The sequence below is a fragment of the Gracilinanus agilis genome, chromosome 5 (genome assembly GCF_016433145.1).
Source record: "Gracilinanus agilis isolate LMUSP501 chromosome 5, AgileGrace, whole genome shotgun sequence".
NCBI lineage: Eukaryota > Metazoa > Chordata > Mammalia > Didelphimorphia > Didelphidae > Gracilinanus > Gracilinanus agilis.
Window position 1 is genome coordinate 195,786,602 of NC_058134.1, and position 17,865 is coordinate 195,804,466.

At 37.7% G+C, this 17,865-nt stretch overlaps 1 protein-coding gene across 1 annotated transcript in view; it reads right to left on the reverse strand.

Annotated features, from left to right (window-relative positions):
- The window catches only part of ANO2 (anoctamin 2), a 504,220-nt gene that overhangs the window by 86,458 nt on the left and 399,897 nt on the right, over positions 1 to 17,865 (reverse strand). The window contains exons 17-18 of the mRNA XM_044677761.1: positions 14,892 to 14,949; positions 14,126 to 14,226 (exon numbers count right to left, since the gene is read on the reverse strand). Coding sequence (XP_044533696.1) covers positions 14,126 to 14,226; positions 14,892 to 14,949 — 159 coding nt within the window. The remainder of the gene's footprint in view (positions 1 to 14,125; positions 14,227 to 14,891; positions 14,950 to 17,865) is intronic.

The window sequence follows — 17,865 nt, forward strand, 5'->3', positions numbered from 1 at the left end:
GGATTGTAAATTCCTTAAGGGCAAAGTTTATTTCATTTTTGTCTCTCTATCACCAGAACTTAGCATCTAGTAGGCATTTAATAAATGTTTTTAATTGATTTTTATATAACTAACCTTTTTTGGAGGTGGTGCTAGATCTGCTGCAGGACATAAAAGGGAAGGTGAACTTAACTTTAGTGAACCATATAACCCCCAGTTTTCAAAACCAATCTTTCTAATTACAATGAACATTGAAGATATTAATTTAAGTAGAAACCTAAAGTATGGCAGATTGACTTTTACTCCAAGTTCAAAAGCCATTCTCATCTTTTGTAAAGAATCATTATACATGTCTTTCTGCTCAGATAGCAACAGAAATTCAGGCAAAAGAGTTAATTTGTAGTTGTGGGGTGATGGTAACTAATTTAGAATTATGGAATAAAAAGACTCAAAATGTCCAGGCTAGAAGGGTCTTCGGTTATAATTTATTGAACCTCTTCATCATATAGGGGTGGAATTGAAAATCCAAAAGATGAAATGTCAAGTATTTGGTGATGCAGTTGTAAAATATTTGATAACAGTGCAACTACTTCTTTCTTAGCATTTTTACAGAATTACAAATTCTAAAATCTACAAACAAATAAATAGTTAATGTTTTCCAACTACAGTAGAAGCATAGGCTCTCAGATCTAGAAAAGATCTCAGAAGTCATTTAATCTAATCCCTATCTTCCCAAGAATCTTCTCTATATGCCACCTCCAGTAGTCAAATAGGAAACATATGCACAGTAGTTTACTCAAAAAATAGTTACTTTTCACTTTGGGATATCTCTAGTTGCTAGGTAGTTTTTCTTTAAATTGATCAAAGTTTTGCCTTTCCACAACTTTAATCTGTTGTCCCTACTTCTGTCTTTTGGAGTCTAACAGAAGAAGGACAATCCTTCTTCCCAATGGAAGTGCTTCAAATACTTGAAGATAGCTATTATCCCTCTCATAAGGCTTTCCTTATGCAGACCAAACCACCTCACTTCCTTTAATTACTACTGGTTGGAATTGCCCCCATTTTCTCACCAAATTTGATCATTCTCCTCTTCCTATTCTATCACTTGTCAATGTCCTTTCAAAATTGTGCTTCCCTAAACTATGCTTAATACTCCAGATGTGATCTGATCACCTCTCTCAAGCTGATCCTTATGCTCAAAATTTAGTAAAAAAAATCACATTCACTTTTCTGGCTACATCCCATGCCTGGAACTTTCTCTCTCTACATATCCTTCACCTAGATTCCTTCAAGTTTCAGATAAAGTCTTACTTTCTTCAAGAATCCTTTCTTAGTTTTCCTTAATCTTAGTGCCTTCACTCTGAAACTACTCCCAATCTATCCTTTTGTCTTGTTTTTATCTATTTCTTTACATACCATCTTCCCATTAGACAAGCTTCTCCAGAGAAGGGATTGTTTTTTGCCTTTCTTTGAATCCCTAGCACTTAGAGCACCTGGCACATTACAGGTGCTTAATAAATTCTAGGTGACTTACTGATTGGCTGCTAGCAAATTAAGGTTGTAAATAACTACCTCTGACTCCTTCTCCACTGTACCCATCTTGTATTTAACAAATACTTTATTTTTCTTACACAAGTGTTTCTGCATTAACTTAAGTTTTATTAGATTGGGGACAACTTTGCAGCTTGTTGAAATCTTTCTGGGTCCTGCCTCTTAGCACAGTGCCTTACACTTAGTAAACACATAATAAAAGCTTGTTGACTGACTGATATCCAATGAGTTAACAATCTCTGCATTGTTAGTTTCAAAAATAAATAGAATCTCCGATCATCTAATCTAACTAATCCTTGAATGGGAATCCCTTCTAAAATATCCCTAACAAGTGATCTCTAGGTTCTTCTACCTAAGCTTCAACAAAGCTTACATCGTAGACTAATTATGTCTGCTCATTTTTCAGATGCTTATTCACATCAGGGATTATCTGTCTTAGATTTAAGATTCTAGAAGATGAGGACTTTGATTATTTTAGACTTGATTATTTTAATCATGGTTAGAAATATCATACACTGTTTTGCTGACATCACTTACCCCAAGTCTATTCCACTGATCCTCCCTTCTGTCTCTTAGCCAGTACCATATTGTTTTGATGCTTTATAGTATAGCTTAATATCTGGTACTGCTAAGCCACCTTCCTTCATGTTTTTTTTCATTATTTCCCTTGATATTCTTGATCTTTTCTTCTTCCAAATAAACTTGATTATAGTTTTTTCTAATGCAGTAAAAAAAGGTTTTTGGTAGTTTGATAGGTATGGCACTAAATATGTAATTCTATTTATTAGCTAGGAAACTTTTCTTGTGACACTAGAGGAAATTAGGTAGATGTTTTTACATGCCAGAGCTAAATTTGCACTGGTGGCTTACTGAGTGAAATAATTAAAATCTAGAAATGAAAAGAATTAGGAGGGAAGTGAAGGATATTGCATAAAAAGTTCAGAAGATCAGAGATTTTAAAAGTGTGCATACTCTTTCATCCAGCAGTACGAGTACCAGGTCTGCACCCCAAACAAATCAAGAGAAACGAAAAGGACCTCTATGTACAAAAACATTTATGCCAGCTCTTTTTTTTTGGTGGTGGCAAAGAACTGGAAATTGAGAGAATGTCTGTTAATTAAGAAGTGGCTGAATAAGTTGTGATATATGATTGTGATAGAATACTGTTGTCCTATAAGAAATGACCAGTTTTTTAGGAAAACTTGGGCAGACTCATTTGAGCGCAGAGGAAGGAGAACTGAACCAGGAGATAATTGTACACAGTAGCAGCAATACTGTAATGATGATTAGCTGTGAAAGACTTAGCTATTCTGATAAATACAGTGATGAAAATTGCTATCTACCCACAGAGAGAAAATTGATGAACTCTAATTGCAAATTGAAGTATAATTTTCTCACTTTTAAAAAGAAAAGAATCAGAGATTAAAAGTTAGAAGGGATGTTAGGGGTCATATAGTCTAACCATTTCATACAAATGAAGAAACTAAAACCCAAGGAGATTAATTGACTTAAGATCATGAATGTAATAAGTATCAGGTCTGGATTTGAATCCAGGTCCTCTCATTCCAAATAAAGTGCTCTTTCCTCTGTACAATGAAGGAGATGAGAATATTTAGGCATGAAAAGATAAGACAGTGTAGAGAGGATATTAATATTGTCTTTAAGCACTGAAATATGAAAGCTAGATTAGACCTTCTGTGCTTTTAATAAAGATATTTAGGAAATGGGAAAAAGTCATATTTGAGGTTAATATAAAGAAAAACTTTCCAGCCAATTGGTGCTGTCAAAAAGTGAAATGGGCTACTTCAAGAACTAATCTTATCATAGGAGGTATCAGGCTGGATGACCATTTGTAGATGGAGGTAGAAATGGGTTAGTAAAAAAAAGCATAGCTTTGGAATCAGAAAAGCCAGGTTCAAATCCCATCTCAGACACAAACAACAAACATGACCTTTGGCAAATAATAACCTCCCTAAATTTTAGTTTTATCATCTATTAAATTAGGAGTTTGGATTAGATGGCTCCTGAAGATTCTTCTAGTATTTCTAGTATGATCCTAAGAAATATTCCTTTTTACATGGAATGAACTAGATAGAGCAGTGGTATGAAAAATCACATTCTGCAAGCTATAAAACTCCCAGAACCAGATTAAACTGTAATGAGAAAATATTTACTAAAGAAAAAATACTATGAAACAAAGATAATGCTAACTTATCATTTTCTAATCAACATGCATATCCTTTTCTATTTGAATTTGACACCATCTAATTAGAAAACCTCCAAGTTCCCTTCCAGCTCTAAGATTCAGTTAACTCTGTAGGGCAGTATTATGGCAGAAAATGCCTGTTTTCCCCATTCTCTACTGCTGAGGAGTTAAGCACTGCTTCTGGCAGGTTTTTGTTGCTGTTGCCCTTGCTGTTGCTGATGAGTACCAAAGACCTTCCATTCTCTTTGGCTCTTTTCTGAGCCTGGGTGAACAATCTAATTTCCTGAAGGGGAAGGGGTGTTGATTAAGGAAAAGCTCCCTTAGAAAGCTCACCTGAATTCTACTTTAGTGCTATAATTGGTTTCTGAGGGAGCCCACAGAATCTCTTCTCCTCTATAATGAATCGCTTTCAGAACGTGGCTGTCAGAATATGGTAGCTCAAATATAAACTCCAGTGGAAACTAGAGAGTGAACTTGGGATTCGTCTTGTCCCATTGGCATCCTCAGGAATATCTCCGTTATGCAGGTCACATCAGCCCTCCATTGATTCCTATTGCCTTCATATAATCTTACGACTGTCTGGAGGGCGAAGTCTTCAGTCTCTTCCTCTTCCCCCGTGCAACTGGTGAGCCTTGGCTAATTTCAGAAAATAGCCTCAATCAGCCTAGGTACCTCTGGGGCCATGTTTGGATCTTTCCGATGTGACCTGTGACTTCTCCAGACAGACCTTTCATTTCTATATCAGAATATTCTATTACACTAGAGTCTAGGAGGCGTTTAGCAGTCATGCGGTTCTGCTGGTTAAAAGTGATTGCAAATGTAGCCCTGGAGTCACATCACAGTGTGTACCAACGGAATAATAGAGAATTAGAGAAATGTTCTCTTCTGGCTGACCTCAATATATCTTGTTGCAGCTTTAGCTGACTTTCCCTTAAGATGAATTGCAATTGCTCTCTATCCCTTTGGTCACAACCCTTGCACACTGTGACTAAGTCACTCTTTCAATCTTCTCTTCTTTCTAAAGCACTTCATCCTTAACAGGTGCCAACAAACGAACTTCCACAGAAAACTGATATTTCTGGAAAAAAAATTCCTTGCTTCCTTAATTCAAAACAATTGCCAAAATGCACTAGACTTGGGCATGAAATATTCCAGAAACGCTACACCGTTGAAATGGCCCCATTTCTTCCCTTCATTTAAATGTTAACAAGTTCAGTTAAGACATGAAAAGATGGTGGCATGACATAAACCAGGCCCAGAGGAAATTAATCCCTGTCATCTGTGTTTAGTCATACTTTGTGGGTCATACTATTTGGCCATATCCCTTTAATACCTGGGAGATCTAAGATAATTTGTATCAATGGCCCAAATCAGTAAACCTGTGTAAGAGAGAGCATTTCTCTGCTGTGCTCATTTAACCCTCGATGGCATTGAAAAAGTTCACCTCTGAGATTCTGCCCACTTGGCTTTTTAGGGAGCAGATCAAGTTGCTCAAACTAAATCCAAGGTGGGCTGCTTTTCAACACTCAAGGCTCAAACTGTATTCCATCAATAGTTTCTCCGGTCTCAGGGGAAATCAAGATTGGGCTCATATAAGAAGCTTTTGAAGAGTGCCACTTTTATGACTCTTGGGGCAACATGGAACAAGAACTGTAATATTCAGTATGGTACCCTGATCTTTTATTATCAGCCTTAACCACTGACATGCCCTCGTTGGCTTTTACTTTTCTTAACAGAGTTTTTATTGTATCCTTACCATTAACGGGATCTTGGAAAGAATGCTGAATTTGCTGTCAGGTGCCTAGGGCGCAAATCCCACCTCGGATACTACCACCTCTCAGAACTGTAGTATTCTTACCCGTCAATGGGAACAATACTTGTACTGTCTACCACCAAGGGTTGTTGTGATGGAAGTACTTCATAAACTTAAAAGGATTAAATAAACTGAGCTATGATTATCATTATAACTGGATTCCTGGTGCTAGAAACAGATTTCCTCTCTGCAAAAGGGGATTGTATTACATAGGCTTGAGATCTTAAGAGAATAAGGTTTTGGGGGAAAGAATGGTAGACTGGGAGTGAGGTTCAAGTTTCAACTCTTAGCATCTCTGTGATTTAAAGCAGCTCATTTTGCCTCGGAAGGCTTCAGTTTTATCGTTGTTGTTCAGTCATTTCAATTGTGCCTGACTCTTTGTGACCCCGTTTGTTTATTTTTTTAAAAGATCTTGGAGTGGTTTGCCATTTCCTTCTTATTCATCTTACAAATGAGAAAACTGAAGCAAACAGGGCTAAATGACTTGCTCAGAGTCACACAGCTATATTTGAACTCGTGTCATTCTAACTCTAAGTCCAGCACTCTATCCACTGTACCACTTAGCTATCTAGGACCTCAGTTTACTCCTCAGTGGGATGAGGAATTATTAGATTATCTCTAAAAAGTGCCTTCTAGCACTGAAATTCTATGGTCCTTTGAACCTTATTTGGAGCCCTCAGACTTATGGCATATATTCTCAAGCCTCAATTTAGTGAACACAAACTAGGCACATGTACTAAGCCACATTATACCTACCTACTCTTTTAGATGTGGTTAGAATGAATTTTGTGCAAAATCTGGAAAGACACACTTATGGAAAGAGCACTAGATTGAAAGTCAGGAAATGTGGATTGTAGCCCTGACAGCCGCCCTAGCTATGGGAACTTAGGACTCTCACCACTAATCTGGGGCTCACCTTTCCCATTTGTAAAGTAAGGGCACTGGACTAGATAATCCCCAAAGCAATGGCTAGTTTAACAGTCTGTGATTTTCCCTCTACACTGTGGTAAACTGGCCAAGATTCTATTGTCATATTTCAATAGTAGTCAATAAATAGGATGTTTAATAACTGACCACAGCTACTAGTCCCAGAGGACTATCATATGGCATAGAATATCTTATGACATAGAATACTGACAAAGGAGAGGGATATTTCATTATTATTATCATCATCAATAATAGTAATAGATAGCAAACATTTATATAGCACTTACTATGTAAGACAATTATAGTAAGTGCTTTACAAATATTATCTCATTTAATCCTCACATCCACTCTGAGAGTAGGTAGGTATAATTATGTTCCCCCTTTTACAGATGAGGAAACTGAGGCAAAAAGAGAGAAAATGACTTTCCCAGGGTCACACAGCAAGTATCTAAGGTCAGATTTGAACACACAACTTCCTAAACCCAGATCCAAAATTCTATCCACTGTACCACCTAGCGGTCTCTATTGCAATTCTCTGACCCAAAAACAAATGCCCTGCCCCACATCTAGTGTCAGACCCTCTCTTCTCCCCCACCAGGATCCTGATGATGTGGCATATTTCTGTTAAGGTGCATCTTCCCCCCATCCTCCTTGATTGTTGCTTCCTTTAATCTCCACTTCCTTCAAGGGATCATGGAAGCCTGAGACCAGTTGTAGATTCTGGCATAGGGTCTTGGTCAGACTCCTGAGGGGAAAGGATGTGCTTTCCATTAGTATGAATCCTAGCATTATAAGTAAACTATACTAGCATTATAAGAATATAGCTTTAAGAGGCATAATGAACCTTATTATTGTTGTTGATCCATTCAGTCATGTCCAACTCTTCATTTGGGGTTTTCTTGGCAAAGATACCAGAGTGGTTTGCTCTTTTTCCAGCTCGTTTTACAGATGAGGAAACTGAGACAAACAGGGTTAAGTGAGTTGCTCAGGGTTATACATACTAGTTAGTGTCTGAGACCAGATTTGAATTTAAACCTTCCTAACTCTATGCTTGGTGCTCTATCCACTGCACCAGCTAGTTGCTTTTTATGAACCTTAGAGATCATCTAGTCCAATCCCCTAATTTTATAGTTGAAGAAATCAATAAAAAGAGAAGTTAAGTGATTGGCTACAGATAACAAAGTATTGTGTGGTAAAGGAGGGATTAGAACCCTCTTCAAGGTCTTTCTATCTACCATGCTGCTCCAAATCTTTAGGACTCCTGATAGCAGATAAATCCCAGGATCTCTTCTAACATGGGACTTTGTATCCTTAGATTTGTCCCATCTCCAAATAATCTTGTCCCAGATTCTAGAATTCCTAGGTACAACTTTTTTGTTCCTAGGTTTATACCCCAAAGAGATAATAAGGAAAAACACTTGAACAAAAATATTTATAGCTGAGCTCTTTGTGGTGGCAAAAAATTGGAAAATGAGGGGATGCCCTTCATTTGGGGAATGGCTGAACAAATTGTGGTATCTGTTGGTGATGGAATACTATTGTGTTATAAGGAACAATGAACTGGAGGAATTCCATGTAAATTGGAACGACCTCCAGGAATTGATGGAGAGCGAAGGGAGCAGAACCAGGAGAACATTACACACAGAGATGGATACACTGTGATACAATAAAATGTAATGGACTTCTCTACTAGCAGCAATGCTATGATCCAGGACAATTCTGAGAGATTTATGAGAAAGAATACTATTCACATCTGAGAAAGAACTGTGGGACTAGAAATGCAGAAGAAAAACAGCTGCTTGACCAGATGGGTTGGTAGAGATATGATCGGGGATGTAGACACTAAATGATCACCTTAGTGCAAATATCAATAATATGGAAATAGGTCTTGAACAATATGTATACCCAGTGGAATTACTCATTGACTATGGGGGAGGGGAGTGAGGAAAGGAGGGAAAGAACATGAATCATATAACCCTGGGAAAATATTCTAAATTAATTAAACAATAGAATTCCTAGGTACAGTTCTTTCCAGCAAGACTGACACAGTTGGAAGGAAAGTAAAGAAGTTGGAATGACATAACTCAAGGAGAAATGAAACAGTTCAAAGGACCAAACTTGAGTAAAGCCAAGACAGAGTAACAGTTGGGGAGAAAGATGTCAGAATGGCAAAGACAGGTAGGAAAGGGTAAGAGGTAAATCAGAAGAAATGCCAAGAAGAAGCAAAGAGGCAAAAACAAGACAAGGCCAAATATCATCAGAATAGATTTGGTAGAAGAGCTCTGGACAATCATAGTATGAAATGTGAGGATAATACAGTAATAGATTCATAGATTCAGGAGGAAACTTGAAGGAAAACAAAGGAAGCCACAGTTAGGAAAGAACCCTTCCATAGGATATTCAACAAGAATCCTTTTGCTTAAAGATTTCCAAAAATCATAATCTATCACAAAAGGTAGTCCGCTAATTTTTTTTACTCTCTTCTTCTGACTTACTAATATCTTTAAGACAAAAGATCAAAGGCTAGGCAAACATAATGACTTGCCCAGGGTAACACAAGTGGGAAGCATCTAAAGCCAGATTTTGAATTCAGGTTCTTCTAACTCCAACCCTGGTGCTCTACCCACTGTGTCACCTAGCTGTTGTGAGCCCACCACTTTTTAGGGAAATCCATCCCACTTTTGTTTAGCTCTAGTTCTTAAGAAAAATTTTTCTTTCATCAAACCTAAATTTATCTCTTGCAAATTATGCACATTACCCTTGGTTCTGCTTTTGGATCTAAACAGGACAAATCTAATCCCTTTACCATGTTAGTCCTTTGGATACTTGAAGAGAATCATTAAATACTTTTAAAAAAAATCATTACCTTCTGTCTTAAAATCAATACTGTGACCAGGGATAAAATCTGAAAGACTGAATTTAATGCCAAGGGTACAGTCACTCTACCAGCTTTGCCCTGTCACACCAAACCATGCAAGACAAATGACAATACTTCAGTCTTCTGCAGCCATCAGGTACCAAACCTCTAATGGCCAGGACCTTGCTGTCTGGGACATCATAGAATATCTTGTATGAGAAACAGGAAGGAGGCCAGTGTCACTAGATTAAAGAGTAGAATGTAGAATAGAGTAAGGCAGTGATGGGCAAACTACGGCCAGCGGGCCAGATGCAGCCCCCTGAAATGTTCTATCCAGTTGCTTGACATTATTCCTAATCTGACAAATACAAGTAGGATACAATACAAGAAAACTTCGAAAGAGTTGCCTTAGAAACAGACTGATGGATGAGCATTTTCTTTCCTTTGGCCCCCTCTTTAAAAAGTTTGCCCATCATTGGAGTAAGATATAAGAAGACTGGAAAGGTAGGACAGGGTAGGAAATGAAGGATTTTGAAACAGGATATAGGATTTAATACTGGAAGCAATAGGGAGCTGCTGGAGCTCATTGAGTAGGGGGATAATAATGTTCAGATCTATGCTTTAGGAAAATCACTTTAGTGATTGGATGGATTGGAGTGGGGGGGGGGGACTTGAGAGAAGCAGACCTACCAACAGGATATTGCAACAGTCCAGGCATGAGTTGATAAGGGCATGTGCAGGAGTGGTGGTGGTATCAGAGGAAAGGAAGGGCTATTGCAAAGGTAAAACTGATAGGTCTTGGCAAAAGAGTGGCTATTAAAAAGGAAGGTGAGGGATAGTGAGGAGTCAAGTATGATACCTGGGTTATAGGTGTTAGGGAGTAGAGCAGTGGTTCCCAAACTTTTTTGGCCTACCTCCCCCTTTCCAGAAAAAATATTACTTAGCCCCCTGGAAATTATTTTTTTTTAATTTTAATAGCAATTAATAGGAAAGATAAATGCACCTGTGGCCATCACCGCTCCCCTGGATCGCTGCAGCACCCACCAGGGGGTGGTAGCGCCCACTTTGGGAATCACTAGAGTAGAGGGATGGTGTTGCCCTCTATAGTAACAAGAGAGGGAAGCAGTGGGAGGATTTTTAGGGAAAGATAATGAATTCTCTTTTCTACATATCCATCTCCCAACTCTGGACATTTTCACTAGCTGTTCTAGTTACCTGGAATTCTCTCCCATTTCATATCTGTCTTCTGTCTTCCTTGAGAGCCTCTTAAGTCTTACCTTCTATAACAAGCCTTTCCTGATTCCCTTAATGCTAGTGCCTTGCTCTTTCTTTATTATCCTCAATTTATTCTGCAAATATCTTGTTTCTACATAGTTGTGTACATGATGTTTACCCCATTAGATTAAAATTCCTTGAAAGCAAGGACTATTTTTCCCCTTCTTAGTATTCCTGACACTAAGCATAGTGCCTGGCACGAAGTAGGTAATTGTTGACTGACTGATCCTCACTCCATAGTTCTGACCATCATCCATAACTATTCTGGCTACAATCCAAAATTCAAATCTCTTTCACCAATTAGAATTTCCTGGTCTATATATGTTACATATAGACAAAGCCATGTATGCTCATTGACTCCATTTTCTCACTTCTACTCATTTCTCACCTCTTTGTAATTGGCTTCCAATTGCGTAACTTGATGGAAATGGCTCTTTCCAAGTTCATAAATTATTTTAATCACTAAATCTCATAGTTTCTTCTCAATCCTTATGCTTCTTAACCTTTATAACTTAGAATATTATTAAACATCTCCTCCTCCTGGATATTGTCTTTTTCCTTGACTTTCTTAATACTTCTTCATCCACAAGGTTCTGTCTCTCTTTTCTTCTTTCTCTACACATGCTCTATCAGTGTCTCATCAAATTCTTTGAGGTTATGAGTTATTTCAGCACTGATGTGTCCTAAATCTATATAACAAATCCTAACCCTCTCTAATTCCAGTTGTTCAATGCCAGTAACCTGATGAATATCTCCCCCTGAAGGTCCCACAATCAACTCAAATTAAACATGTCTAAAACACAATTCACTATCTTCCCCCTAAACCTTCTAACATCTCCTCAAAATCTTTCCATTTGTATTGATGTATTCCATCTTTGCAATAATCTAGCTTTATAATCTTGAAATCATCTTCAACTCTTATGCCTCCTTCATTCTCCATAACCAATTGGTTTCCAAATCATTAATTTTACCTCCACAAAAGCTCTCATATCCTTTCTCTCTTCTACACAGCTACCAACTTAGTTCAGGTCCTCCTTCCTTAACTAGGAAGCACAATAGATAGAATACTGGACTTGGGGTTAGGAAGACCTGAGTTCAGATACAGCCTCAGATACTCAATTAACTATGTTAGACTAGGCAAATCATTTAACTACTCTCAGCCTCAGTTTTCTCATCTGTAAAATAGGAATAGGCAGGTAGGTAATCTAGTGGATAGAATGCTAGGCTTGTAGTCAGGAAGATTCATTTACCCAAATTCAAAAATGGCTGCAGATATTTACTAGCAAGTCACAACCCCATTTGCCTCACTTTCCTCGTCTGTAAAATAAGCTGGAGAAGGAAATGGTAAACCATCCCAGTGTCTATGTCAAGAAAATCCCAAATGGGGTTACAATGAGTAGGACATGACTGAAATGAATGAACAACAAAACAGAGGTAACAATAGCACCTGCCTCTCAGGGATGTTGTAAGGATAAAATGAGATAATATTTGTAAAGCAAATTGCAAACTTTAAAGCATTATGTAAATGGTAGCTATTATTATGATTGAAATTGCTTTCTCTTCTTCATCTTTCACAGAGCTGCCAAAATAATCTTTTTAAAGATTATCTTTAAAGATATTCTCCTGCTTAAGAATATTCAGTGGCTTTCTGTTGCCACTAGAATAACATGCAAACTCTTCAACTTGACCCTTAAAGCCTTTCCAAAAGCTGGGCTCTGGTTTCCCTTTTGAGACATTTCATATTACTACCCATCACATGCTCCACATCACACAGGCTGTCTCACATCCTCCCAACTCCTGACTCCTCACACATTCCTGCATTTCTTTTACATTCTATCTCTTTTTTTCTTCCTCAAAAGTTCAGTTCAGCAGCTTGGTGGCACAGTGGTCTTAGGTCTAGAGTCGTGAAGACTTTAGCTCAAATATAACCTCAGACTAGCTATGTGACCCTGGACAGATCACTTAACCCTGTTTGCCTCAGTTTTCTCATCTGTAAAATGATCTGGAGAAGGAAATGATAAGCCACGTCAGTATCTTTGCCAAGAGTTGGACAGGAATGAATAACAACAACAAAAATATATCCAGTTCCTATGCCCTTCTTATGAAGAACCTCTCCATGCCTCTGGTCGTTAATGATCTCTTCCTTCTCAAATTATCTTTTAGCCACCAATCTGTTCACATGTTTCCAGTACAATAAAGGCTCCTTAAGGGAATGGATCTTTTTTATTTTTTGTCTTCATTTCCTCAGTGCCCAACGTAATGCTATGAATTTAGTAGGCACTTAAAATACTTGTTGGAAAAAGAGAAAATAAAATGTCGGTTGGATTAAATAAAGCTTGTTCCTCTATCATTTCTTGGTACTTCTACCAGGTCCATGCTTAGAAACATCCCAAAGTCATGTAAGGATACAGTTAACCTGGTGATCCAGGGCACAAGAAGGTAGAGAGTGGGGAGAAAATGGAACTCCTTCAGGGACACTTGCCCTGTGACTGTGAATTAACCTCCAGATTTTGTATTTTTAAAAGTAGGGAAAGAGCAGCAATAGCCTGAAGAGGTCCTAGAAATTCCTGAGCACTTTTGCATATTGATTATGATAGTGTCATGTCCTTAAGCCTTCAATGCTTCCCCGTCAAAAAGAGTTAGTCAGGCATTCAAGGACTTTTGAAATTTAATGCCATGACTCTGCATGTGCAGCTTCACATCAAATAACACTATTATACTAAAGATTTTATAGAGCAATAATATATACTGAACTACTTACTGTCCCAATAAACACATCCTACATTTTATTTCTTCTATGTCTTTGTTCATGAGCCTAAAAAATGCCCTCCTTCTTCCTACTGTATCACTACCTTTTGAAATTCAAACTAAAATAGTAAACAATTATATTTATTTGCCAATTTAGGGTCTTGCTAACAACTCTGTGATGTTGGTAGACTGCATTATTCCCATTTTGCAAAAGAGGAAATAGAGTCGGAGAGTTAAACAACTTTTCCAAAACTATCTAACAACCAGTAAGCATCCAACCAGGTACTGGCTGCAAAGTCTACTGGCTCCAAATCCAGTACCCATTAGACTGTGCTGCTTTTTAATCTGCCTGTTAAAATTCTGATCCAATGTCACTTCCTCCATTAACATTCTCCAATATTTGTCCTACTCTAGTTAGAAACAATTATTTTTGTTTTTCTGATCTAACAGAGTACTTTGCATTCCTCTTAATCTCTTACCAGGTCCTGCATTGTTTTCTGGTTAATTTGTATGTGTCATCATACCTCTCCCCTCCAAAAAGAATTTTCTTTGTTTTTCATTTTTTTAAAGTTTAAAAAAATTTTTTAAAGTTTCCTATGGGAAAGAACCACATATCTTAATTTTTTTTCTTTCCCTTATGCGTCTCTGCATATAATAAGCAACCCCTCAATAATTCCAAAGGGAATATGCCCAGCTTATTCTGTGGGTGGGTCATTTCACCCAGCAAAGACGTTGGAAAGAGGCAGCCTGAAAGGGTTGTGGTACTTACGGGACTCCAATCTCAAAGATGTTGTTCTGAATGAGCTGTTTCCCCAACATGATGATGCTGAGTTGAATGCACAGCTCCATGAGGCAGCCCCCTGGAGCACACTGTGAGGGGATACAAAGGAATGTTCATGGAATAGGAGATATAAAAACATTAGTCCCGGGATGAGGATGTCCCACACTTCCTGGATATCTCCAGCCATGCTGTGTGCACTTCCTCGGGGCCATCCTTTCCAGACCCTGCCCAACTGAGATGGGATCTCACTCTTGGAACCACCCTCGATTTTGATGAGATTAGTTCTAGGCTTTCATAGCTCCTTCTAGAAATTTCTAACCTTATCACAATGAGGGTACCATGCCTTAATCGACACTTCCCCTCTCCTTTTCAGCTTCCCTGAATGTTTTATATTCCCCTATTAGAATGTAAACCCTTTGAAGACAAGGACTGTCTTTTGGTTTTTATTTCTATTCTGAGAATTAAGCAAAATGCCTAGAACATATCAATAATAATATATAATATTCTATGTATGTAATATAATTTGTATATTTTATATGTTATATATAATTATATAATAATTACAAGAAGTAATTATTATATAATTATATAATAGTGGTATAATAATGACTATAATATAATAAAGTATTCTGTGTATAATATAATTTGTGATAATATTATTAATATAATATATAATTATATAATAGTGAATAATAATAAACATGACATAATAAAGTATTCTATATATATAAGTGGTCACAGTAGTGGCATTTACCTCTTCCATTCGGTAACCATCAAACACGTAGACATAATTCCCAGGCCTGCCCACAAACCTGAAATTAAGAAGCAAAGGAATAGTTAGGGGAGGAAAAGGAGAGCTATACTGTCACAGAGGGTATGACTCACTTGTGAAATGACCACCCTCCCAAGTTTTTCTCTAAATATCAATGTGGATATCCCTGGGGGAGGTGGGGCAAGTAGTAAATTAAAACCAATCTTAATAACAAATTGATTAATCTGTGGACCAGTTAGCTTGACTGTGATGCAGGCTTGAAAGACTTGGGCTTCAGTCCTGGTCCTGTATAGGCAAGATATGTGGCCTTAGTAAGAAGCATGGCATAGTAGGAAAAGTACTGAATCTGAAATAAAAGGTTATGAGTTCAAATTTTTCCACCTTGGACAAAGCTCTGATCCTCAGTTTCCTCAGCTATGAAGTAAAAGGGGTAGACTTGATGTTCTGTGGGATCCCTTCTAATTTTAAATCCTACAAATTCTCTAAGACCAGCAAGCAGATCAACTGAAGGGGGATGATGTGCAGGATCTCTGGAAACAATAGGGAGCCATTGAACCTTTCTGAACAAGAAAGTGACAGGGCCAGAGATGAGCTTTAGAAGCAACATTCTGGCTGCTGTATGGAGAATGGACTTGAAAGACTGGAGGCTGGAATCATGCAGACCAAAAGGCTATCTCAGTAGTCCAGATGAGAAGGGATCGGAACTGATCTAGGGTATTGGTCATGTGAGTAGAAGAGAATCCAACAATTCAATTGTAAGCGCTTTTTTGGAAATAGAATTGATAAGACTTGCCTTTATTGTTATTATTGAGTCATATCTTGACTCTTCATGACCCTATTTGAGATCTTCTTAATAAAGAAACTGGAGAGATTTGCCATATCCATTCCTGCTCATTTGACAGGTGAGGAAACTGAGGCAAAAAGGGTTAGGTGACTTGCCAAAGGTCACATAGCTAGTAAGTGTTGAGGCCAGATTTGAACTTAGGAATCTTCCTTACTCCAGGAACTTCCTGCACTCTCTCCACCACACCACCTGGCTACCCTAAGGCTTGCTTACCAATTGGAAATGAAGGAAATAAGGCAAAATGTTAGCTCATACGAAAAAGAACTGAGATTTTTAATGGACTGAAAGGGTGATGTTAACCAAAAATGTTATATGGACTCCCCAAAATCTCAATATAAGTTTATGTTGAATTAATAGAAACATAGTGTCCAGAACTAGTGAAGCAATAATCCTTTTGTATTTTATCTTAGTTCAAGTGTTAGGAATATTTTATTCCTTTCCTGGAGCCACATTTTAGGAGAGCCATTAAATATTACAGATTAGTCAGAGAAGAGTGAAGAGGAAACTAAGGAATGGTAAACAGTTTGTATAATGATCAGTCAGAAGAACTGGGTCTATTTAACTTAGAGTAGAGAAGATTTGAGGAGACATGATTGCTGTTCTCAAATATCTGAAGAGCCACATGGAGGAAAGAGGCTAAACTTGTTCTGCTCAGCTCTAAAGGGCAAAAGTAGGGGAAATCTTTGGAAGGTCCAGAGAGGCAGATTTGGGTTTGAAGTAAAATTAAAACTTCCTTACAATTAAGGCTCTCCATCAGTAGAAGGGACCTGCTTGGACTCTAGTGAGTACCCTATCATTAGAGGTCTTCAAGAAAAGATGACATCATTTGTGATCTGTTTTTCAGTTGTGTCTGATTCTTTGTGACTGCATTTGGGATTTTCTTGACAGAGAGACTGGAGTCATTTGCCATTTCCTTCTCCAGCTCACTGTATAGAGGAGGAAATTGAGGTAGTAAGTGTCTGAGGCTGGATTAGAATTCATGAAGATGAGCCTTCCTAACTCCAGGCCTAGCATTCTAATTGACATCATTTTGAGTTTACAAAGTATTGCAGAACATGATTCCTATTCCATTATTAATTGAATTAAAGAACCAATTCACTCAAGGAAACACCATTCTTTCAGGCATTTAGGTTCATAACCAAAGAGTCATTTTTGATACTTCACTATCCATCCCTCCACCCATATCTGGTTGCCAAGGCTTGCTGATCTCAACTTCTCAAAATCTCACATCTGTTTCCTTCTCTCTACTCACACCACAACTGTCCTAGTCCAAACATTTATCATTTTTCATTTAGACTCCTATAAAAACTTACTAAATGGTCTCCCTGTATCTAGCCTGTCCTCTCTTCAATTCATCTTCCACACAGTTGCCAGTGATATTCCTAAAGTACAAGTGTGGCGACATCCCTCCCTTACTCAATGAACCTTCCAATTGACCTTAGTATAAAATTCAAAGTCCTCTATTAGGCAGCAAACACCTTTTTAATTTGATTCAATTGCTACCATCTTAAAGAAACCTCTTCTGATTCCCCCAGAGGTTAGCCCCTCCTCAAATGAACATGTTATTATTGTTGATAGTTCATTTTCTAAGAGGACCAGTGAAATCACTGAATGGTGTCTTGACTTGTATATGAATTGGATTTAAGTGAGGGAGAGTTGCACAGTCATTCATGTATTTGTCTTATATAGATTCTGTGTTTATTTACCTGTAAACATAATATTCCCTCTAGGAGAATGAGAGCTCCTCAAGGATGAGTACTGTCTCCCTTTGTTATTCAAAAATATAGTGCCTAGCATAGTTCTAGACCCAGTAGAAGTGCCTGATATCAATAAAAACTAATGTTTATATAATTCTTTTAAGATTTACAAAGGATTTTCCATATTATCTCATTTGATCCTCACAATAACCCTGTAATGAAGGGGTCATTGTTATTCTCATTTTGCAGATGAGGAAACTGAGGCTTAGAAAGAATTAAAAGTGATTTGTCCAGGATAAAAGAGCTAATAAGTGTCTGAGGCAATATTTGAATTCATGTCTTTATGACTTTGAGTCACACTTACTTGCCCTATAAATGCTTATCAGTGGATGACTCAACTATGAGTTCATGTGAT